The sequence below is a fragment of the Condylostylus longicornis genome, unplaced genomic scaffold (genome assembly GCF_029603195.1).
Source record: "Condylostylus longicornis isolate FDR11 unplaced genomic scaffold, ASM2960319v2 ptg000031l, whole genome shotgun sequence".
NCBI lineage: Eukaryota > Metazoa > Arthropoda > Insecta > Diptera > Dolichopodidae > Condylostylus > Condylostylus longicornis.
Window position 1 is genome coordinate 2770292 of NW_026578000.1, and position 23898 is coordinate 2794189.

At 24.7% G+C, this 23898-nt stretch overlaps 3 protein-coding genes across 3 annotated transcripts; all 3 read left to right on the plus strand.

Annotated features, from left to right (window-relative positions):
* Nucleotides 1-4556: 4556 nt before the first annotated feature.
* On the plus strand, nucleotides 4557-17672 carry LOC129608384 (uncharacterized). Its single transcript, XM_055519867.1, has 20 exons — nucleotides 4557-4789; nucleotides 5401-5633; nucleotides 7526-7656; nucleotides 7736-7928; nucleotides 7992-8163; nucleotides 8248-8462; nucleotides 8527-8793; nucleotides 8868-9012; nucleotides 11380-11612; nucleotides 11860-11990; nucleotides 12050-12128; nucleotides 12389-12464; nucleotides 12529-12743; nucleotides 12825-13094; nucleotides 13150-13267; nucleotides 15955-16184; nucleotides 16251-16381; nucleotides 16442-16785; nucleotides 16927-17339; nucleotides 17394-17672. Exons 1-20 carry the CDS (start codon nucleotides 4744-4746, stop codon nucleotides 17622-17624), a joined length of 3873 nt encoding a protein of 1290 aa, XP_055375842.1. The 5' UTR covers nucleotides 4557-4743; the 3' UTR covers nucleotides 17625-17672.
* On the plus strand, nucleotides 11157-13510 carry LOC129608275 (facilitated trehalose transporter Tret1-like). The gene is made up of 8 exons (XM_055519675.1): nucleotides 11157-11315; nucleotides 11380-11612; nucleotides 11860-11990; nucleotides 12050-12242; nucleotides 12305-12464; nucleotides 12529-12743; nucleotides 12825-13094; nucleotides 13150-13510. Exons 1-8 carry the CDS (start codon nucleotides 11270-11272, stop codon nucleotides 13297-13299), a joined length of 1398 nt encoding a protein of 465 aa, XP_055375650.1. The 5' UTR covers nucleotides 11157-11269; the 3' UTR covers nucleotides 13300-13510.
* A 3054-nt stretch (nucleotides 17673-20726) lies between the features above and the next one.
* LOC129608274 (facilitated trehalose transporter Tret1-like) lies at nucleotides 20727-23124 on the plus strand. Its single transcript, XM_055519673.1, has 6 exons — nucleotides 20727-20925; nucleotides 20993-21222; nucleotides 21283-21413; nucleotides 21475-21815; nucleotides 22217-22629; nucleotides 22691-23124. The coding sequence occupies exons 1-6, from the start codon at nucleotides 20871-20873 to the stop codon at nucleotides 22919-22921; spliced, it is 1401 nt and encodes a 466-aa protein (XP_055375648.1). The 5' UTR covers nucleotides 20727-20870; the 3' UTR covers nucleotides 22922-23124.
* Nucleotides 23125-23898: the final 774 nt, after the last annotated feature.

Consider the following 23898-nt stretch of genomic DNA (forward strand, 5'->3'; position numbering starts at 1 on the left):
TATTTCTTTTAATTATCGATTGTCTTTCGTAAATATATCAACAACATTTCAATAAAAAAATATTTGAAAATTTTCGAACATTATAAATTTATAACACTTAATATATTGTGAATATTACACTTAATATATGTACAGTATCAAAAATTTCTGACCTATCCCTCTTTAAAATTATTCTTGACACTTGAAATATTTGTCCTTCATCTACATTTCGTTCATTGCACTTTTAAATAGTCAAATTATCTAACTAAGTATATTAAACCAACAATATTATCAAATTTATGTAGAGCAGCACACTTTTTTCAAATTTGGTAAATTTGATATTCATTACAAGTTAATTATTATGTGCCTAATATTGTATAACAATATAACTACCAAAATTTTTTTTTTCAATTATCACCAAGAGTTATTTATCAATTCTTTTTGGTTATTAATTGCCTAATTGTATAATAATTGTTTATTATTAAAAAAATTATAGAACAAATTAAAATTTTTTCAAGTACATTATGTTATTACACATTTAATTGTTATTATCATTGAGTACTACATGAATTTCTTGAGAGCCAAATCACTTAAAGTACAATTGGTACGATGATCACAAAATTATTGCGTATATCAATGGTAATTATTATTGGAAATTTACAAAATTTCTTCAAATAAATAACTATTTTATAACAGATATCATTTTACCCTTGACTTTAAGTGAAGAAAATAGACAAAATTTTTACGTCATTACAGACCGGATAAGTTATCGCATTAAGTAAACATTAGAATAGTATAAGAATGCTGAGAGATTAAATAATGAAAATCAATTTTGTCGATAATGTTGATATGGAAATCAATAAGAAATTAAAATTGTTAGCGATTTGGGCAACAATAGTTTTTAATAATTAAAAAACTCATAATATGAGTTCTTAGTAAAATTTATGGGACAGACGATTTGTTACATTTATTCATTTTAGCTAAATTGTATATGTTTTGAGCGAATTTTTTCAGCGAATGTTTTGAGCGAATGTTTTGAGCGAATATTTTTTGAAAAATGCTTTTTGAGTACATTTTTTGACTAAATTGCAAGAAATAAGAATTTTTAAAAATTAAATTAGGAAACTAGTAGTTATAAAAAATGTTATAAATATTTATATTGGAACCTTAGAACTGGTTTCCGCTAAGTGCTTTTTTCACTTAATTGTAAGTAAGGCGAATTTTTGAGCGAACGAAAAGTTTAGGCGAAACGACTACAATATACTCATCAAATGGAAAGCATTCAATGAAGTATGAGAAATTTTAAAAAACTTTAAATTTTTTTTTTGGTCAAAACTATAGGTTTTTTGCGTGAATTTTTAAAAATTTAAATAAGCCAGTTATAAAATCTCTAATATGCACAAATATTACATTGTATATGAGAAATTTTTGAAAAAGTGTTTTCTGTTTAAACTGCAGATTTTACTATTTAATTCATTTTTTTTTATTTCTGTTTAGGGATTTAAAGGACGCATATAGCTAATAAAGTGTACTTTAGGATTTTCTTTTGTTTTCTAATTATTTGAAGTGTTATTTTTGCCGATTAGTATTACAATGAATTATTTTTCCTGTTTTTAAATAATTACAACAGTAAAAGCAGTTAAGATTAAATAATAATTTCACATTTTTGAGTGTCGAGGCTTGCCTTAGGAATTTCTTTCATTTTAATAGCTTTATTATCATTAGTTTTCTTATCTTTTCTTTTTGTAGTAGCAAGACAATAAACATGACAGCTATATACAACAAATCAAATATTAAATAAAACTGTATGGTATATTTACTTAAATAATGCTAACAATTATTTTATTGTTATTACAATGAAATCGTTTTTAGTTTTAGTATACAAATTCAACAGTGAATTATAGATTTCGTAATACATGTACTTCTTTTCTTTAAACTCGAAAATTTATGAATTTACAGGTACTTTTGAGTACATTCAGTGATTTTTAATATTATATTACAATTAATAACAATTGAAACAGTTAATAAAGGAATAATAACAATTTTTAGTAGTAAAAAGTAGTGAATTGTAATGTTACAGTGTTTAGTACGAGACGTAGAATTCAGTAAACAATTAATTTTCTAAAGAGCTTCAAAGATGATGTAATTTAAGTGAGATGAAATGGACATTATATCCTAAAGTTGACTAGGCTAATAGAAAATCATTAAGAATTATTCAGATAAGTTAGTAGAAAAATAAATTTACAAAATTTGTATACGTACACACAATCACACGTATGTTATGTTTTAATCCTTTTGTTATTGTATTCGTTGTGCTGTTTAAATTAAATATTTTGATTGTAAATATTTAATATATTAATATTAATATTAAATATTTATATTTTTAATATAAGAATTTAAATATTTAATTTAGGTTTGTAGTTTAGTTAATAAATATTATAAAATTAAAAAAATTTTGCAGCAATATTTTTGTATCAAGTCACTCAGTTACAAATAAAAAATATCAAAGAAAATTGTAAATATTTTTTTAATTAAATACTTTTGGCCGTCATATTTAATTCAAGAATAATTTACTAGAAATGTATAATTAAACATGAACTACTAGAAAAATATAATTAAAAGGTAAATTTCATATAAAATTCAATCTCATTTATTTTAATTGCATAATGTCATTAAAACATTTTATTATTCGATTGCTTTTTCTCAGCAAATCTAAAAAATTTGACTATGTTTTCCTACGAAAATGAGTTTTACACTTAAAATCAATTTTCTACTAAAACCATTCGAATAAAACCATTTCTATACTAAAACCACAATTAAACATCGATTTTCTATAAAACATTTTAGGACCATTAAACTAAATTTGATTATATTGAGTTTACTTTTATAGATTCAAGTTACAAATCAATTAATGAACAAAAGACAAGGATAGCGAATTTAGTGTTCATTGTCTACTATATGACCTGTGGCTTACATTTTCCCAATAAGATGTTAAAAATGTGCACATAATTACGGAGTTTGCCAGCGCATTTAATAAACGTCACTTTTGTCAATTTTTTAAATCTTTATTATCAAGGATGCAGCTAGCAATCTTAAATTTTAAAGGATAAATAGAGTTTTTTACGTTTTATATGAAAATATTGAATTTTTTACATTTTACGTAAACAATTTTGGGTAATTTACGTTTTATATGAAAATATTGAGAGTTTTTATGTTTTAAATAAAAAATGTTAAGTTTTTTACGTTTTATATGAAAATATTGAGTTTTTTACATTTTACGTAAACAATTTCGGGTTATTTACGTTTTGCTTGAAAATATTGAATTTTCTATGCTTTAAATAAAAAATGTTAAGTTTTTTACGTTTTATATAAAAATATTGAATTTTTTACATTTTACGTAAACAATTTTGGATTGTTTACGTTTTATATAAAAATATTGATTTTTTTATATTTTAAATAAAAAATTTAAAGTTTTTTACGTTTTATATGAAAATTTTGAATTTTTTACATTTTACGTAAACAATTTTGGATTATTTACATTTTATATAAAAATATTGTTTTTTATGCTTTAAAAATTATGGATGTTTGGATTTTGCTGGTGATATTTGAATTTTTCGTTTGAAAAAGAATTTACTTGAAAGAACTTAAAATTGTGGTAAGTAGTATAAGCAAATTAGATGAATGAATGCTAAAGAACATTCAAAAGCTTTAATATTATTAAATATCTCAATTTGTATAGCTATAGATTATAACTGATCAAAGAGAGGATTAAATATTTTTTGTTTATATTATGTTATTATTAAAAATTGGCTCTCTTTCTCGTTTCTCCCTATTTGACAATCAAATTATGTATATGATTTGTATTAGTTTACAGTTTAATGAATGTTCTATTAAAAACAAATATTATAAAATAATATTTCTCAGTCTCTTTTTATAAAATAAGGCTCTCAAAGTTTCTTTAGCATATTCCTTAACATTTTTGTATATAAGAATTAAATTAATTCCTTCTTTTTAAATACCGTGCTTTATAATGCAAAATAAATTAGTTTCTCTAATGAACTGTAGATAACAACAAAATCACGCGAATAAGATGTTATTTTTTAAGTATATTTATACATACAAATAGTATACATACATAATATGTGCGTATTGTCGCACAAACATAAATTTATGGTGTCATACATTTTTTAATCGCATATAATTTAAAGTCATAACATGTATAATCATCAGCTGTCAAGTGGTAAACTTAAAATCTATATAATAATCAAAATAATAACATATGTACATGGTTATAATTGAGTAGCGAAATTTTGATAATATGTAATAACAATAGAAAAATATGTATATATATATATATGTACGAATATAAGACTGATAACAAATGCTTATTATGTACATGTATGTATGTTAGTTGAAGTGTGTATGCAATTAGAAATGTATTCTTTTTTTTTTTAAATTAAATAATAATATTATAATGTCACATTATCTTTGCGAAATTAATACACATAAATAGAAGTGTTATATAGTACGTAAAGTCATGGTTCTCATTTTATTTTATAATTCACGGTCACGTTAGTCACATCAATGCTTTAGCCGGTTTAATTAAAAATTTTAAAGAATAAAAAAATTGTAGAAGAAAAAAGTTTTTTTTCTACAACATTTCGTTTTTTTTTTTTTTATAATATTACAAAATTTATATAAATTGAATAAAATTAGAAATAAAATTATTCATTTAATTAATAAAATAAAATTAAAATAATTGAAATGCCGGAAAATTCTTTAAAATATCAGCGATATGCAGCTGTTTGTGGTAAGTTTTAATGTGAAACTGATAGTTTAATCTTAAAATGAGGGCATCTTCTTTAAAGTGACAATAATTTTGAAATGTGAATTGGTTACAAGAAAATTTTAAGACAAATTTGGCAGTTGTGTCAAGGATTAAGATTTAAAGAAGTGATGATTTTATGTAGAACTAATTGGTTGTAATGAAACCTAATTTAATTATTGTAAGATCTGCTAAATGCTGTGACATAAGTAAAGTAATAAGAAAATTTCTTTAAAATTAAATAATTGTTATAAATTTTAAAAATTATAATCTTGGTTAAGATCGTACGGTTTTTCAGAAGTAACATAAGAATTTGAAAACAAGTATAGAAATACACAAATAAAAAGCTTATCGTTTGATAAAATATGCAAATACTTTTAAAAATTCTTATGAAATTTTATATGATTTAAATATTTGAATGTGAGGCGAGAAATGTAGTTGTAACTCACTGAATTAAATTTTTCAAAAAACTTATTAAAAGAGATTCAAATTATATAGGAAATTATGGCTACAAACTAAAACAACCATTTTAACATTTAAAATTTTCGAATTCTATAAAATAAAAAAATAAATTTTTTATTTAAAAATAATTATAGTAAATATAATGTCAATGGCTTATGGTACTGTAGCCGGATGGTCATCACCTAGTTTCTTAATATTAGAATCAGATGAAAGTCCACTTGAAAGTGGACCAATAACACCAGATGAAACATCATGGATTGGTTCAATATCATGTATTGGTGGTTTAATTGGTAATTTTTTATTTGGTTGGTTAGCTGATCGTTTTGGTAGAAAAGCATCAATGTTAATGGTATTAATACCAATTATGGTAAGTATATAAATTCTTATATAAAATATTTTCTAAATTTTTGTATAATAATTATTACAAGAAAAAAAAAATCAAAATCTTGGTTAGCATCAATTCCATGTACTATAAATAGTTTTGGAAATTTTTTTGTTTTTTTTTTTATTCAAATTAAAATATTTCTAAATATAGTCGAATTTGTTAAAAATATAATTTAACAATAAATCAATTAGGAAACTAACAAAAAAAAAAAATCGAATACTTAATGAATGAGAGAAATGAAAAGATTAAAAATTTCTTAAAAGCTTCTCCCCATACACCATGTAAAAATTGTTAGATTTAGTTTCATGAATTTATTAAGCATATTTAAGATTAAAGCGAGCGATCTAATTATAAAAAAAAAGTGGAAGCAAGTTCAAATTTAATTGATAATTTTATTTTTTATATACATACATACACACGTTGTGTGTCATGTATTCCATATTTTTTATTATTATAGCTTTGAATAGTATGGTATTCAAATTTCATTAAATGAATAATTTTTAATTAAATAAGAAAGTCACAAATTAACTACAATATTTAAATAATTAAATTCATGACTCATCAATAATAATTGCCTTTGTAATTTTAATCAGTTAAATGTAAACATCAGTTTTAATTATAAATATAAAGGTTGTTGAACAATGATCGTTTAAAATTTATAAAAGATTCAAAATTATCAAAAAATTAAGAGTGCATTTTCTACACACTCAGGAATCATTGTAATGAAATGCTTTCATAGTCACGTTTATTATTTTTTGTTTTAAAATTTTTTCATATACACTTTTAATTCATATACAGATACAATAAATTTCGGAATTTCGATGTTAGAATCATGAATTTTTTCCAACTATATTTAGAAGAATTATTCACTGATTGTTATTGTTTCTACAATTGTTATTGGTACTACAAATAGTTTATAATTAAGACCATGGCTTTCAGTTAAGTTTTGATATTTAAAAACATAACATAAATAAAAACAAAAGTTCTATTATATCGTCAGATTTCTTCATAAGTGATTTGATTTAACTATTTCCTTTAAAATTTTTGTTGAGCGGCATTGATCGTTTGCATATTCCACTCTTATGAAACACTACTTTAATATTGAAGAAAATCCTGATTTAATTGAAAAAAATTTTTCAAAAATGAATTTCTGTTCATTGTTTGTTACAAAAATATTCATGTTCAATCACAAAGCTGTAATATTGTAATATATATATATATATATATATATATATATATATATATAAAATATTAATAGACATAATAATTGAATAAAATTATATGATTGTAAAAGATCTCGCTATAAGTAAATTTATAATAAAAATTTTCATATTCATTGAATATTATTTAAAATTGCATACGTTTAGGCGTACGTATTAAAATTTATTACAATTTCAGTCTCAATATTCTTAAGCACCTCTTTATCAAAAAATTAATTTTTGTTGTTATAAATTATGTTACCTTGTTTTTAATTCAAATTATCAAATTATAAAATTTTAATTCAGTAGAGAAGCGTTTTCTATATTTTACGTAGAATTAGATTTCAATTAGCATAAGCAAATATTTAATAAAACGTAATATTATAATCATCTAATTCGTCATTAATTTATTTTACTAATTAAGTCACGTTTTTGAATTATTAAAATATACTTTTGCCGTGACGAATATTTAAATTTCAGTAAATGTGTAAAAAATTAAAATTTCTCTTATACATTTTTATTCGATTCTATACATGTAGAATATATTATATAGAGCAATATAGTAGGTATTATAAATGAGAAATAATTGTAATTTAGAAATTATATTCAAAAAATTATTGCATTTTTTATTAAAATTTTGAATTATTGATAAATTCTTATTTTATGAAATTTTAGACAAGCTGGATCTTAATTATAATTGGTACAAATGTGACATATCTACTGTGGTCAAGATTTTTGGGTGGATTAGCTGGTGGAGGTGCTTATGTAGTTGTTCCACTATATGTAACAGAAATTGCAGAGGATAGGTATGCAAATTTTTATGATTTTGAAATTTATAAAATTCTTATATGCGTAATTCTCAAATTTTCCTTTTTTTTTTAATAGAGTTCGAGGAACACTTGGTTCATATCTAGTTTGTTCAGTATTTTTAGGTGTACAAATTTCATTTATACTTGGCTGGGCTGTTAGTTATTATTTATTACCATATCTTTTAATGATTATACCAATTGTATTCTTTGCACTTTTTGTATTTTTACCCGAAACACCACAACAACTTTTAAAATCACAAAAAGTTCAAGTAAGTTTTCGTATTAAGTACATAATGCTCTTGTATTTTATTAATTTAAAAAAATTTTTATAGGAAGCTGAAAAAGCTTTACGTTATTTTAGAAATTTAAGACGTATGTCACAAGATCTTCCAGATCGTTTTAAATATGAATTAGAGAAATTAAAAGATGATTTTTTACAAGAGAAAGTACAAGAAAAAAATGAAAATATTGAAGATTCTCTATCAATTACTTGGGATGATTTTAGTAAGTTAAAAATTGGAAAATTTTTTATAAATATTTATTTATGAGTATGTTTGAGTATATTAAAAATAATTTTGAAAATTTTAGAAACGAAACCAGCTTATAAATCAATTTTAATTGGTGTTATTCTAATGTTTATAAATCAATTTACTGGATCTTTTGCAATGCTCAATTATACTGCAACAATATTTTTGAAAGCTGGTTCAACATTATCACCAAATGCTTCAGCAGCTATTGTTGGTGCTGTACAATTTTTAGGAGCATTTTGTGCAACAGTTTTAATTGAAAAATTAGGAAGAAAAGTAATTTTTTGAATTTAAATAAGAAACAATTTAACACTGAAAAAAAATCATTTTGTTTTTTTAGATACTTTTATTGCTTTCAACATTCGGTGGTTGTATTGGTTTATTAGCATTAGGGTTATTCACAATGCTTGATAATATGGGCTATGATGTATCATCATTTAAATGGATTCCAATTGTTAGTTTTTCAGAAATTTTATTTGTTGGGTCATTGGGTGTATTAACTGTACCATTTATAATAATTGCTGAATTGACACCACCAAAAATTCGAAGTCTTAATGTTATGTTTGCAACATCATTGTCATGGATTTTTGCATTCCTTATGGTTAAAGTAAGTTATTATTTTTCATGACTATTTTCAAGGGAACGTATTTAAAAATTTTGATTTTTTTTTTTATATTTTAGTCATTGCCACTTATGGTTGAAACTTCTGGATTACATGGTACAATGTTTTTCTTTGCAGCATGTTCTGTTTTAAGCGGATTACTTGTACTTATTTGGGTACCAGAAACAAAAGGTCGAAGTATAGAAGAAATAATGAAAATTTTAAGTTAAAAATTTAAAGGAAATTTACTCAGTTTCGGAATATTTTTTTAAAAATATACTTAAAATTTTTTAATTATCTAGGAAAGTTTAGGGTTACGATTGTTATGTACTTATGTAGTATAAATAATGTTAAAAAATTAATTTATTAATAATATATTAATATACTATGTATATTATTTATATATATATATGTAATAAATAAAACAAGCATTGTTCAAAAAATTTCAGTAATTACTGTAGTTGTTACATAGACAATATAATATAAGATTAAAATTTTCGTCTCAGCCTCGTATTAAAGTTTTGAATTAAATTCCCGAAGACTGACTTTTATATTGGCCTGGCTATTATTGCTGGTAACACAGATAATTTATTTTTTTTGAATTATTTGTGCTTTCGAACTCATGGTTTTGACAACAAGAAACGTTTTTGGTGGCATATTATGCAAAAATATTTTATGATTTTATGCGGCTCTTTGAATATTATAATTGCACTTTAAAATTTAATCATTCAATGCAAAACTGGGTTATCACTTGTTTTTAGTCAATCTATCTAATCAAAACATAAACAAAAATTATCAGATCACATTTGGCGAAACCCTGTTTTATTGGTCTTTAATGTACTTAAATAATCGATTAGGATTGTCTTTTAAAGAATTTTCAAAACTGCAAAACGGAAAGGCAAATCTAAGATTGCCTTAGTTTTCAATAAAATTCAGCAAACCAAAATTCGCATGTATCCACATTTTTAGGATCTTTATCTGTCTGATCTTTTCGGAATATTTCGTTGGAAAATGTGCCTTCTGTTAATGGTAAAGATTTCTCCGAGGCATTTAATTACAATAATGTTATCTTATTAGCATGCTACTCTCCTGTTCCAGATAAGATTCTTAGAATATCTACTAAATAATAAAATTAAAGAACAAACAATTTTTTTTTTCATTATATTTCATTATATTAGTTATAGAAGTTGTAGCTACTGTGGTAAGTAGTGTTAAATGATTTGTTGATAACTATGTTTATCTTTAAGAATTATTATAGTTTCGAAAATTCACTTGTAATAACCTTTAGTCCCCCCCCCCCCCCCTTTTACGGTAATTAATATTAATTTATATAGAAGTGTTTGTTTAACACTATAGCTCAAAATAATTTGTAATTTACATTCTAAAGGTCTTGAAAATTTTAGAATATGGACCGTTTTTATTTCCACTGTAGTGTATTGACATGGTGAATTTCTTAGCGTCAAGGTAAAGTTGATGTCAACTGAAATTTTTATTACTAAAACAATTTAATAAAATCCTTATTTTATTTTTGTGTGGTAAGAGTTTATAGACTGAGACCAGATTCTGTAATTGTAATTACTTTATTGAGCAGGTTTTGAGCATCTAAATGATACAAAAACTGTAGTGGACAAATAAAGTGATCAAATTTTGAATTCATTCTAAAGCCAGAGGAGAATGTAATTGTCTCAATATGTGACGATTCGGATAATTCAGTTGACGTACAATATTTAATTGACGAATTTTGTGTCCGAGATTAATCCTATAGTATGCCATTATAACAATAATTAATTATTCACTATTTGATTTTGTCTAGGTATACAAGTTAAAATATTATCAAGAAATAGAGAATGATATACATTATTATTATATTTACTAAGCAAGAAGGGGTGTATACATTAAGAGAAGGCATGCTTAATATCAAATGTTTATTATAAAATTTGTATATGTAAATAAAATAAAATTTTACTCTCAATTTATGTATGAGGGGGGAGCGAAAGGGGAAATATGCCGTCAGATATCAAAAACCGTTCATATCAGTCACATTAAAAGCAAATTTCTCTCTTAGTTGTATTATTTAGCTAATATGCAAGTGAAAATATTAGTTAGCAATCACTGAGTTTATTAAAACATTGCAGAGTTTATCCTTTTTTATTCAATATTTAATTAGTAATTTTATTTTATTTTTTTTTTTTTTGCAAATCATTAATGTAAATTCTTATCAATTGTTGTAAAGAGGAAGAAAATTTTTATTGTGGGAATATTTGTTTAATGAATTTTCACGATCAGTGTCAGTGTCAGCGTTAGTGTCAGTGACTGTATGTAGATTACAATTTCCTTACAAATTTAAAAACTTTAAACATTTTAGTATTAAAATACATTTGAGACTTTACAGTTGGAAGGAATGTTTGAATAAAGAGGAGAAAAAAATTTTGTAAAATTTTATTTTTAATATTAAAAGAAAATTTTATTGAAAAAATAAAAGATGGCGAAGAGTAGTGCAAAATATCAGTACTATGCTACATTATGTGGTACCTATATATAAAAAATTTTGTTGAAAATTTAAATTTTTAATTAATTATTATAATTTAACAGCAAACATATTGTCAATGTCATATGGAGCATTTTGTGGTTGGCCATCATCAAGTTTCTTAGTTTTACAATCAAAAGATAGTCCATTAGATGGTGGTCCAATGACTGATGAACAAGCATCTTGGGTAGGATCTTTATTATGTGTTGGTGGTTTTGTTGGAAATTATTTGTTTGGATGGTTAGCAAATTTTTATGGAAGAAAAATTTCAATGATGCTAATTGTAATACCAACATTGGTGAGTTAAAATTTAAGAAAAATTCTCATTTGATTGTTTTTGGTACAGTGATTTTGTAAGATCGCGGCCTAAAATATACAATTTATAGGAAAAATATTAAAAATTTTGCATATTTTTAGGGAAACTACAGTTTTTATAATACAAATTTACAAATTTTATAGGAAATATTTAAAATTCTAACTTGAATTCGAGTGATTTGCAAGTAGATTTTTTTTTTAAATATCTATAATATTATTTAATTTTTCAGATGAGTTTGGCTTTAATAATACTGGCTTCAAGTGTAGAATATCTTTATGTTTCAAGATTTCTAGGTGGATTAGCTGGCGGCGCAACTTTTTGTATAGTTCCATTATATATTACAGAAATATCAGAAGATAGGTAATTAATACATTTATAATATACAATTTCTGTTAATTATAAATCTTTGATTCTTTAAGAATTCGCGGTCAACTTGGATCTTATTTGGTTCTTTCAGCAAATTTTGGATTACTTGTTGCATACGTTTTAGGATGCTATGTAGATTATGATATCTTTCCTTATATATTAACAATTTTTCCAATTTTATTCATAATTTTATTTGCATTTTTACCGGAAACTCCACCTCAGTTACTTAAAGTTAAAAAAATTAAGGTCTACAATTTTTAAAATTTTATTTTTTAATGTCTAAGTTTTTATTTTGAATAAAATTGTAGGAAGCTGAGATATCCTTAAGATATTTTAGAAATTTAAGAAAAATTTCTAAAGAACCACCAGAATATTTTAAATCTGAATTAGAGAAATTAAAACATGATTATTTGGATGATCCTCATAAGAGTAAAGGGGATGAAAATCAGTTATCTTGGAAAGATTTTAGTAAATGATTTTTGTTTAATAAATTTATAAAATATTTCAAATAATTTAAATTTTTCAATTGCAGCAACAAAACCAGCTTTAAAGGCTTTTGTTATTGGAGTAGCTCTAATGGCTTTAAATCAATTTTGTGGTTGTTTTGCAATGATTAATTATACAGCAACGATATTTGTTAAGGCTGGTTCAACATTATCTCCAAATATTTCATCAATTATTGTTGCATTAATTCAACTTATTGGATCATATTTCTCGGTTATTTTAGTTGAAAGAGCTGGAAGAAAAGTAAAATTTCTTTGAATTTTGTTTTTTTTTTCTCAAAACTTAAAAAAATTTTTGTTGTATTGTTCACTTATTCTATTTCAGTTATTAATTGCTGGTTCTGCATTTGGTACTGGAATCGGACATTTGTGTATGGGAACTTTTATATTATTAGATAACATGCCAGGATATGATGTGTCCGGCTATAGATGGGTACCTCTTGCATGCTTTTCATTTATAATATTTATAGTATCATGGGGTGTATCAACATTACCATTTTTACTAGTGTCTGAACTTTGTCCTCCAAAAATTCGTGAAATAGTTTTAAGTGTTTGTATTTCAGTATTATGGTTTTTCGCGTTTTTCATAATTAAGGTAGGAATTGTAAATTATGATTTTAACTATTTCACAACTTTTTACATTTTTCCAGTATTTATCGGTCATTGTTGATGCCATGGGTTTACATGGAGCATTATTCATATTTTCGGCTTGTTCATTTACTGGAGGAATATTTGTTTTAGCATTTGTTCCTGAAACAAAAGGAAAAAGTATTGATGAAATTATTGCAATGTTAGAATAATTTCGAAATTTTAAATTAGTGAAAAATTTTTGTGTATATTTTATGAAAGTTGAATAGACGGCGTATTTTATTTGACGTCTTACTAATTCGATATATATATATATATATATAATTAACGTTAGAATGAATTTATATATTTTAAATAAGAAAAAAAAAAAGAAAATAATTTATTGTACAGGAAATTTTCCTGATAAGAAAAATAAAAAATTGTGTTTGTATAACAAATTAAATTTATTTATTAAAATGTCAAGTTAATTAGCATTTCTAAGACTTATACATAATACAAATAAAAAAAAGACCTTATAATTGGTAAATATTTACTATATAATTTTTTTTATAAAATTATACTTTGAGAAAAGAAATTGGAAATGTAAAAAACGTGTTTAATACACGGGATTAGCTCAAGGAAACACGAATCCTCTCTTTCAGTGTTTGATAAAAAAATTTGGTTTCACCGACCATATGAAAGAAACGTTTTCTCTTAAACATAATAAACATTTAGAGAAATAGATCTCGTAGATGTACAGATACATGGAAGTGGATGTCGACCCATTGGCCAGATGATCGATACCATAAAGACATGTTGTAATGTCTCATAAAGCAAAAGTAAGTTCATCAGGCAGGCGGCCCGCAAAATTCTACAAGTCAGAGACTTTATAAGTCGTAAAAGAGTACACTCAACTAACCACAGAAGACGCCCATGACTTACCGTCTCGTAGTTGCACAAAACGTTCTCCGTCGTCTCCTATTCGACGGGACAAAATCTATGCGCTATTGAGAAAACCTAATGTCGACCAGCCCCCTCTCTTTGAAGGTACAAATGAGAAGAGGGTAAGCGCTTTCAAGCGCCTAAAACAACTACCATTTCTACCTCTTTTGCCTCTTCCCTTTAAGTAACTACTCCGTACCGTTTGAAAGAATCACCTTTTCCCCTGAAAAACCTTCCAAAGCATCTTGATAGTCCACAAAATGTTTTCTGTTGGCTGCATTCTTCACGATAGCTGAATTGTTTGATTGTTCAGCTCTTGCGTTTTTGAAATATTTGCAAAAACACGGTGCCCCAGAATGGGATGATTGTATTTTCTTCACATCCTGCAATAGCAATGATTGCTACCCGAATATCTAAAACCATCGCCTTACTTACCCTATTTTTTGCGATAATTAATAATTATTGTGTCTTCGAATGCGTCAAAAAATTTTTTTTTGTAATTTTAATAAGATATTTCAAAATAATTGCATATTTTTAGGAGAATGTAATTCAAACAAAAATAAAAAAAAATTTTGCTTGTGTTGAATTTCTTTTCTGAAAAGGAATAAACGCCAGTTGAATTGGAAATTCAAATATTTTAATGGAAAATTTAAAGTAAGAAAGAGTTGCGAGAGTAGACTAGTTAAAATATTAAAACGAAATTCAATAAACTTTTGACTAATGTTGGTAAATTGAGTAATACACCTAAAAATTTTTAATTTTCTGCGTAACGTCGATAAAACTTATCATCTAATAAATCGTCATCATCTAAATAAATACTCCAATATTAGATTAAAACTGTAGCAAAAAAAAAAAAAATTATATGTGCTGCATTGGCAAATGAATTCTATTTAGAAAATGTTGAGTAAATAATTTAACCGCATCTCCAGTTGACTATAATATTGAGAATAAATTAGCTAGTCTTTCTATCATTTTAAATTTTTTTTAAATTACTTTCTAACCGAATTAAAATGCTGTGTCCGAATCAAAATGCAGAAAATCTTTAATATAGTAGTAAGTTTAATAAATTGATATTTTTAAAATCATTCTGTAATATTATTTACTGGGCATTTTTAGAGTTGTGACTGTCAGACATTTATTTCAAACCTAAATAGCCTATCTTTCTATAAATACTATCATATTATTTTAATAAATTGCTTCAATGTAATTAATCACATTATAACACAACGTAGAAAAAACAAGAGTACTAGATAGTTTTTATTCAATAGTCTTTTATCTTAAAAACTTTTTATATATTATTTATTAAAAATAAATGAATGCGATTCTATAATAGAATATTATTGATAATGAATATTTATTTTACGTACATATCTTATATAGAACTTTTGAAATTGAACTTGCATTTATTATAAACATTATTATAGAATTGAATGATAACATTCACTTATCTTGCTAATTGAGCTTAACTAATTGTGATTTGTATTGTTTAGTCGTAAGTAAGGATTCTCTTTGAAATAAAAATTAATTTTCTATATGATTGTATATTATAAAATACGGACGTATAAATTTAAAGCTCATATATAACCAGTTTATTGATGGTAAAAGAAAATTTACGGCAAAAGAATTTTATTTGCAATTAGAATGCCGACGGTACTGGAATGAAAATTGGAAAAAATAAAATAATTTAAAATAATAATTAAAATAATTTTGAGGAAAGCTCTACTGTAACAAAATACTTTTCAAAAAAAAAAATCAATTCGTAGAATCTTTGATAACGGTATTTGCTAAACTTGTAGAAGGTTAGAACGAAATACTCAATATGATCAAATCAAGTTTAAAAAAATATAAAAATCAAATTTTAGCAGCAATAGTCAGTAAGTAAATTCAACCTGTACATTACATTTTATTTTTTATCTCTAAATTTACATATTTGAATTTTTTTTAAGTAAATATAATCGGATTGGCTCATGGTACTACATTAGGTTGGATGTCACCGACAATACTTCTACTTCATTCTCACAATTCACCATTTCCAAATGATATAACAACTGATGAGGAATCATGGATTGGTTCAATGGTAAATATTGGTGGATTTGTGGGTACTTTATTATTTGGTACATTATTTGAGAAAATGGGAAGAAAATATGGTGTGCTCCTACTTGCAGTTCCAGATTTTGTAAATGAAATTTACTAAATTTTATTATATAAAATATATTTCATAACATAAACATAAATATTTTAGTGCGGTTGGATAACAATTTATTTCTCAAGTGAAGTTGAACATTTATATATTGCACGGTTTTTCGCTGGTTTAACTGGTGGTGCCATTTATATAACTGTTCCTATATTTATTGCTGAAATAGCTGACAATAAGTATGTGTTCATATTCATTAAAAAAAATCAAAAAAATATAATTGATTTTTTTAATTGTAGCATTCGTGGAATTCTCGGTTCAATGTTAATGTTCATGGTAAATTTTGGATTAACATGTGGATTTTCATTGGCAGCTTATCTTCCATTTAGGACAGTTCCTTTAATAACAATATGGACATCACTTATTTTTATTGGACTATTAATTTTTTTGCCAGATACACCAAAATATTATTTGTTGAGGGGTAAAGAGATTGAAGCCGAAAAATCACTTAAATTCTATAAGAACTTTGAAGGGAATACAGTAGAAGAATTAGAAAAATTTAATAAAGATTTTCAAGATCTGAAAGATTCACTAAAGGGTGGCTCAGTTGAAATTGATTCAAAACTTAAAATAAAAGATTTCTGTAAGTATTAAAATTATATTTCGTATTATATTTGAAAGCATACAAGTACTTAATATCAAAGAATTCATACATATGTAATAATATTGTGTAATTGTAATAGTTATGAATCATTCTAAAAGTATTTACAATTGAAAATTTTAGGGAACCCAGTTGCAGGAAAAGCATTTTTAGCTAGTATGATTATTATGGTACATAGCCAAATGACCGGTTATGCATTTATCATAAATTATGCTTCAAAAGTATTTGATATGGCTGGAACATCTTTAGATCCAAATTTATGTACTATAATATTAGGAATAACACAAATTTTTGGTAATTGTTGTGCCACAACATTAGTCGATCGTTTCGGTCGAAAACCATTATTTAATATATCATTATTGGGAATGTTAGTGGGCTTGTTAACAACTGGACTGTATGATTATTACAGTGGTAGCATAAATACAGATATTTATTCTTGGATTCCAATTTTAAGTGTTTCAATTATTATATTTTCAACATCAATTGGTGTTACGGCATTATTAGGCTTAATGATTATCGAAGTATTTCCTGGAAAGGTAATTAATAGACTATAATGTAATTATAAATATTATTTAAAGTTTTTTTTTTAGATTCGTTCAGTTGCTTCATTAGGCAGTATGTTGATATTGAATGGACTTACTTTTATAACATTGAAAATATTTCCAATTTTATTGGATATAATTAATCTTTATGGTTTAATGTGGTTATGTTCGGGATTTTGTGTAAGCGGAATTATTCTTGTAACATTGTTTGTACCAGAAACTCGAGGGAAGGCATTAGCAGAAAATTCAGAGCAGAGAACTGTTGAAAATAATTGTTAAATTTATATGAAAAATATTAATAAATAGATTTAAGACTTTAATTTTAAGTATAATAAATATTTATGATTTTTACTGAAAATATTGTGGTAATATAGATTTAATTATTATAGAATATGGGATTAATTTGTTATAATAGTCAGGGACAAATCGCTTAATGATGATCATTCCTTAGTAATATTAAGAATGAAATTTATGAAGGTTTTACTTTAATTTTAATATTTGAAATTGAATGGCAATTAGCCAATTTTTAATTGTGCTGAATATCTAATAGCACACTTTTGTATACTAATTTTATATATACATATATATATATATATATCATAAATTATAACAGAAAACACTTAAGCATTCTAAATGCATTAAAACTAAATTCTAAACGCAGAAAAATAAACAAATAACAGCTCGTTCTTCGGTTCAATTTAAGTGTATAATAACAGTTAACAATTGAATTATAACAGTTTTGTTTAATGAATATAAAACAATTAATTCATTGAATTGAACTAAAAAGTTCTAATCATTCAAAGTTTAAAGCTTTTCAAAACTTTTTTTTTTTTGATTACGATAAACTGGTTTCGTAAATAATTTAATTATGTAGTTTCGGATTTTTCAATAATGATTGCATATTTATAGGAGAACAGAAAGTTTTATCAGATGCGATGTAGCATTTTCTTTGAAAATACTGTTTCTAAAGATCTACTCAAAATTTACATATTTTTTGTGTTTTATCTTATTATTTTTGTATCCTATTTCACAATAAAATGTAATTATACTAAACTTTAAATGAAAGTGACGTCATAAAATATAACAATGATTACGAAATTAATGTTGTTTATTAGTTCATGATTGAAATATACTTATAGAAATCCTATTATCATATGATTATCAGTGTGAGAATGACTTTTCCTTTTTTATCGTGGCTATATCTATACTATGATAACAACACTTATTCTGTTATACTTTTTTTGCATTTTACTCGAATTAACAAGAATTAAATGTAAATTTCTGCAAGAGCAGCTATTTCTTTAAATTTTCACTTAAAGTAGCTATTATAAAATGCAGGTTTTCCAAACAGACCTTCCGACAGTAAAGAATTTTAAATTATTAAGAACTTAATTCACATGCCGCGAACAGAATGCATAAAAGAAGTATTTGTTAGTATGTACGGATATGTAAAATTGCATCACATATTTTAATTGCATAATTTATTTATGTATGTATATAACTGGAACACTATAAAATATAGGCCATAATTTAACCTTAACAAATTAATAATTGCAGTATTTGATAATTCATTTTCATTCATAACAGAGGGTGCAATTAAAAAAAAAATGTTTACTCTAAAATTTTTCTTTTATAATTTTGTTTTGTTTTATCTCGTTCCTTTTATTTCTATAGATTGTATTCAGTAGAGATAATTATTATTGTGTACTGCTGAACGTTCGTTTATAATGTTGAAATAAAATTTCGAAGTTCTTATAGTCATCGTCACTGTTAAAGTTCTTACATGTATAAATAATGTGCATAAAGCATTTAATTTTCAAAAATTTGTTTGTTTGTAATTTTTGAGCTTGTTTGAGTATTTTCTTGGATGAACTTAATGATCTTGAAGCATTCGACCTATAAATCAATTAATTATTAATTGATCAGTGTGTTTAATTTGTGATTCGAATTCTAAATTTTAATTATGCTACAGAAAATCTTGAAAAGTTGGTCCAATAATTGAAAAATTGATTATTTTTTCAATTCTTTACCAAATTTTGAATTCTTGTTTGGTTTTGAATTATCCATAATATTTTCCAGCTCTTCCAAATTTAAATATATATTTATATAAACAACCGGAATAAATTTTATTTTAGCAAATTTTATATAAAGACGCCGTCTCTTTGAAGATCACTGAACTTATAATAAAAATGCTTTTAAGTTTTCTAATAAAATAGGCTGTTATTTAATTTTTGGTACACTAAAGCAAATATTTTGAACATTTTTTAAAATATACATAGTGTAAATTGTCATCATTTGTGTAAATTCGCATTTTAAGAACGAAATATTAAAAATAATTAAACTGTCTCTTAAATATAAATTTCACTTATCACCTGCTCTCAAATAATTAACGTCGTCAGTTAAATAAATACTAATTTTACAGATTAGAAGTGAGTGTTGAAAATCAAATTAATGAAAATTCTTAATCGTATTATGAGTGATCATTTTGCATTAATTGCTGGGCATCAGCAATTTATACTATTATTACTGCTCAGTTTGTAAATTTTCCGAATCTACAAATTAAAAGCAAGTTTGGATCATGACTAGGCCGAAGACAAATATTACAAGATAATGAATTAATTTTTGTTTTTAAATTTAATTCCAAATCAGTCCCACCTATCAATAAAATTTCTCAGAAACATTTTAAAATTTCTAAATTTTTGGCTCTCTTTATTATACTAATCAAATGGTCGGACTTTTATTTTAACTTAAGTAAATTTTTATATTAATTATTTGGTTGCATCAGATTATTTTTAGATAATAACAATTAGTTCAGTGTCTTCAATATTTTTCTTAAAGCTTTTATACAATATAAAAGTATGAATGTGATTTAAATGAAAATTGATAACAGATAATTATTATTACAAACTATAGGGGTCTACGGTATGGATTTTTAACTTAGTGTGTAACATTTCCAGGGTACGGAAGGAAACTGAGATGGCATAGAAAATGTATTTATAGGGATTGTTATACAGTAAAATAGGATTGATTAAGAGTCAAAACGATTTTAGTAAGCTGCTGTACTTTAAAGAAGTTTTCGTTGCATCTACACTATCAGAGCAAAAGCAACTAATAGTAAAGAACATGACTACTAGAATGAACATGAGCAGGACTGACAAAAAATTAATTATAAATATTAAGTTCATAGAATAAAATTAAAAAAAAAATCAGAATACCTCCTGATATTTGTGATAACAGTAGCTCTATAAATACAAATAGAATCACTCTTAACTAAAATCTGACAATGTGTGTAAATTAAATTTGTGAATATTTACATAAACATGGGCATAAATAAGATGATTTGGTAAAAAAAAATTTTAATTTTAATTAGAATGCGAGAGATGTTAGAAGCAAAATTTAAATTTGGAATAATAAATCCGTGAAATATTCCGCGAATACTGTAAGGGAGACATCCTTGAAAAGAAGAGATAAATTTCGAAAGGATATTAATATTAGAAAAAGAAGAAGGAAATAGAAATTGGAAATATGACGAAATCAAATTTAGTACAATATAAAAATCAGATTTTGGCCGCAATAGCTGGTAAATCAATTCAATTTTATTTTTGATATTAAATAGTAATTTTTTCCATTTCCGATTACATTTATAGCTAATATGATTGCACTGGCTCATGGAACAATGCTTGGCTGGATGTCACCTACATTAAATTTACTTCATACCGCAGATTCACCATTGAAAGATGGTATTACAACTGAAGAAGAATCATGGATTGGTTCATGTATAAGTATTGGCGGTTTTACGGGTACTTTAATATACGGATCACTATTAGATCGAATTGGAAGAAAATATACTTTATTATTACTTGGGATTCCAAATTTTGTAAGTATATATAAAAAATGAAATTTGAATAGCATTTAATAAAATATCATTTTTGAATAGTGCGGTTGGATAACAATTTATTTTTCAACTGAAGTTTATCATTTATATATTGCACGTTATTTAAGTGGTTTAACTGGAGGTGGACTTTATGTAACAGTTCCTATATTTATTGCTGAAATTGCTAATAATAAGTATGTATAAATAAAATTAATATTAATTTGTGTAATTTTATAAAAATATTCTAATTAATAGTATTCGTGGGTCACTTGGTTCAATGCTAGTTTTCATTGCAAATATTGGCTTAACATTTGGTTATTCATTAACTGCTTATCTACCATATAGAATAGTTCCCGTAATAACAATGTGGATACCAATTATTTTTACTTTAATGGTTGCCTATTTACCAGAGACTCCAAGATTTTATTTATTGAATGGTAGAGAGAATGATGCTGAAATATCATATAAATTTTATACAAATTTGAATGGAAATACTAAAGAAGAATTTCAAAAATTTAACAAGGGATTTCAAGAATTAAGAGACTCATTAAAAAGTTCCATTGCAAATGAATCAAAACGTAAATTAAAAGATTTTTGTAAGTTTCTTTAAAATAATATTTTCTAATTAAAAAAAAAAGAACTAATTTCATACAAAAAATTTTGATAAGACTGAAGAAAAATAAATCTTAATTGCAATTGGGCGCATTTGTGTTTTTTAAAGTGATAACGATAAAATTTATCAAAATTTATTATGACATTCTATTTAGAAAAAAGAAAAGTCTTAGCACAAGGATTAACGCTATAAATTCAATTTGTTAACATGTGATTTACAATATGATCTAATATTTAAAATGTTTTCGTGATTTCAAGAAGCGCCTTTTATAAATCAGCAAATTAAATAAACATATGACGTGAAAATAAATAACCTTTTAATATTTGAATACGTTTTAGAGAACCCAAATATCAATTTTAATAATTTATATTTGAATCTTTCCAGGTAATCCAGTTGCAATTAAAGCAATTCTTGCATGTATAGTCATTGTAATACATAATCAAGTGACCGGTTCATTTGTTATATTAAATTATTCAGCAAAAATATTCGCTGCAGCTGGAACTTCTTTAGATCCGAATTTATGTACAATTGTAATGGGTATTACACAAATTATAGGAACATATTGTGCAACAATTTTAGTTGATCATTTTGGTCGTAAACCATTATTCAATTTATCATTATTTGGAATGTTATTAGGGTTAGTTACAACTGGAGTCTATGATTATTTTAGTGGCACTATAAATTTGGATAATTATTCTTGGATACCAATTATAAGTGTGTCATTTGTAATATTTTCAGCATCATTTGGTGTTAATCCATTAGTAGTTCTAATTATTGTTGAATTATTGCCTGGCAAGGTAAATTTTTTTTTTGTTTTTGGAACTGAAAACATTCTATAAATTTTCAATTTAATTTTAGATTCGATCAATTGCTTCAATGGGCTGTTTATTGATTTTAAGTTCTTTTGCTTTTATTTCATTAAAAGTTTTTCCGATTTTAATGGATCTACTTAATCTTTATGGCGTGATGTGGCTATGTGCTGGTTTTTGTTTCACTGGAATCATTTTTATAACACTTGCTATACCAGAAACAAGAGGAAAGGTATTACAAGAGGGTGATGAAGAAATTGTAGAGGAAAATAAATGTTAATTTTAATGAAGTGATGAAAATTTTTAGTTAAAATTCAAATGTCTACTATGCTATAATCGTGATATTTACAGCAATTAAAAATATTTTAAAAATTAAGTGATAAAATTTTAAAAATTAGTTATTACAATTTTTTTTTGTTAAATTTATTAAATAAAAATATTTATTATTTTATAAAAAAAAATTAATTTTTTATTCACTTGGTAATAGCTGGAAATAATAAAATAAAATTGCAATAAAATTAAATAGTCTTGTAATATTTTTATTTCTAACCAAAAATCAGGAGATCAATCGGAGATCTTCCTATATAAAAAATTTTAATTAAAAATTTTATTAAATTTTCTTAAAATTCATCTATTGAGATTTGAAAAAACAAAAACTTTACCGATTTTCTGTGATTTTGGATTCTTATTCTGAAATTCAGAGGTCGAAAAGCAATAGTTTGAGGTATTTACATATATACAGTGGACCCGTTCATTTCTTCTTTCGAAAGTTGACTCAAGAACTGGCTGGGTGTGATTAGATCCGAGTTTATAACGTTTCTGCGAATGTTTTACAATTTACAGCGAACAATCGAAATACTAGTTCGATTAGTTGGCATATGAACTCAGAACAAATTTGAAACCGATTTGATATAAGAATTGTAAACACTATAATATGATAGTGAGGCGCTTCTCAGAATAAGGTTAGTCAACATTGAAAAGTTCAGTTTAGAACCACATCGGTTTTGTTTAATAGCAAACATTCTAATAAATAAATCAAAATATTTAAATCTACTACGTAAAAGGAATTTTTAAAAGAGAAAATCAATGAAATTTAGAAAATAAAAAATGAAGTAACATCACTACAAGCAAAATAAAACGACAACGCATTGGTAACAGTTTAAATTCGCTTGGAAGCTTTTTTAAATTTTTTTCCCCGCAAAGCTTTTAAAAATGAATAAAAAATAAGTGAGTATTATTGTGAATTTTTAAAGATTA

What these genes read in the sequence shown, in the direction of transcription:
- LOC129608384 (XM_055519867.1), top strand. Translation starts at nt 4,744, where the DNA reads ATGCCGGAAAATTCTTTAAAATATCAGCGATATGCAGCTGTTTGTG. An exon ending in TAATTGTAATACCAACATTG is followed by an intron (nt 11,613 to 11,859) that starts GTGAGTTAAAAT and finishes TTAATTTTTCAG; the next exon opens with ATGAGTTTGGCTTTAATAAT. An exon ending in TCCTGAAACAAAAGGAAAAA is followed by an intron (nt 13,268 to 15,954) that starts GTATTGATGAAA and finishes ATTTTTTTTAAG; the next exon opens with TAAATATAATCGGATTGGCT.
- LOC129608275 (XM_055519675.1), top strand. Translation starts at nt 11,270, where the DNA reads ATGGCGAAGAGTAGTGCAAAATATCAGTACTATGCTACATTATGTG. An exon ending in TAATTGTAATACCAACATTG is followed by an intron (nt 11,613 to 11,859) that starts GTGAGTTAAAAT and finishes TTAATTTTTCAG; the next exon opens with ATGAGTTTGGCTTTAATAAT. An exon ending in TTAAAGTTAAAAAAATTAAG is followed by an intron (nt 12,243 to 12,304) that starts GTCTACAATTTT and finishes ATAAAATTGTAG; the next exon opens with GAAGCTGAGATATCCTTAAG.
- LOC129608274 (XM_055519673.1), top strand. Translation starts at nt 20,871, where the DNA reads ATGACGAAATCAAATTTAGTACAATATAAAAATCAGATTTTGGCCGCA. An exon ending in TACTTGGGATTCCAAATTTT is followed by an intron (nt 21,223 to 21,282) that starts GTAAGTATATAT and finishes ATTTTTGAATAG; the next exon opens with TGCGGTTGGATAACAATTTA. An exon ending in ACGTAAATTAAAAGATTTTT is followed by an intron (nt 21,816 to 22,216) that starts GTAAGTTTCTTT and finishes GAATCTTTCCAG; the next exon opens with GTAATCCAGTTGCAATTAAA.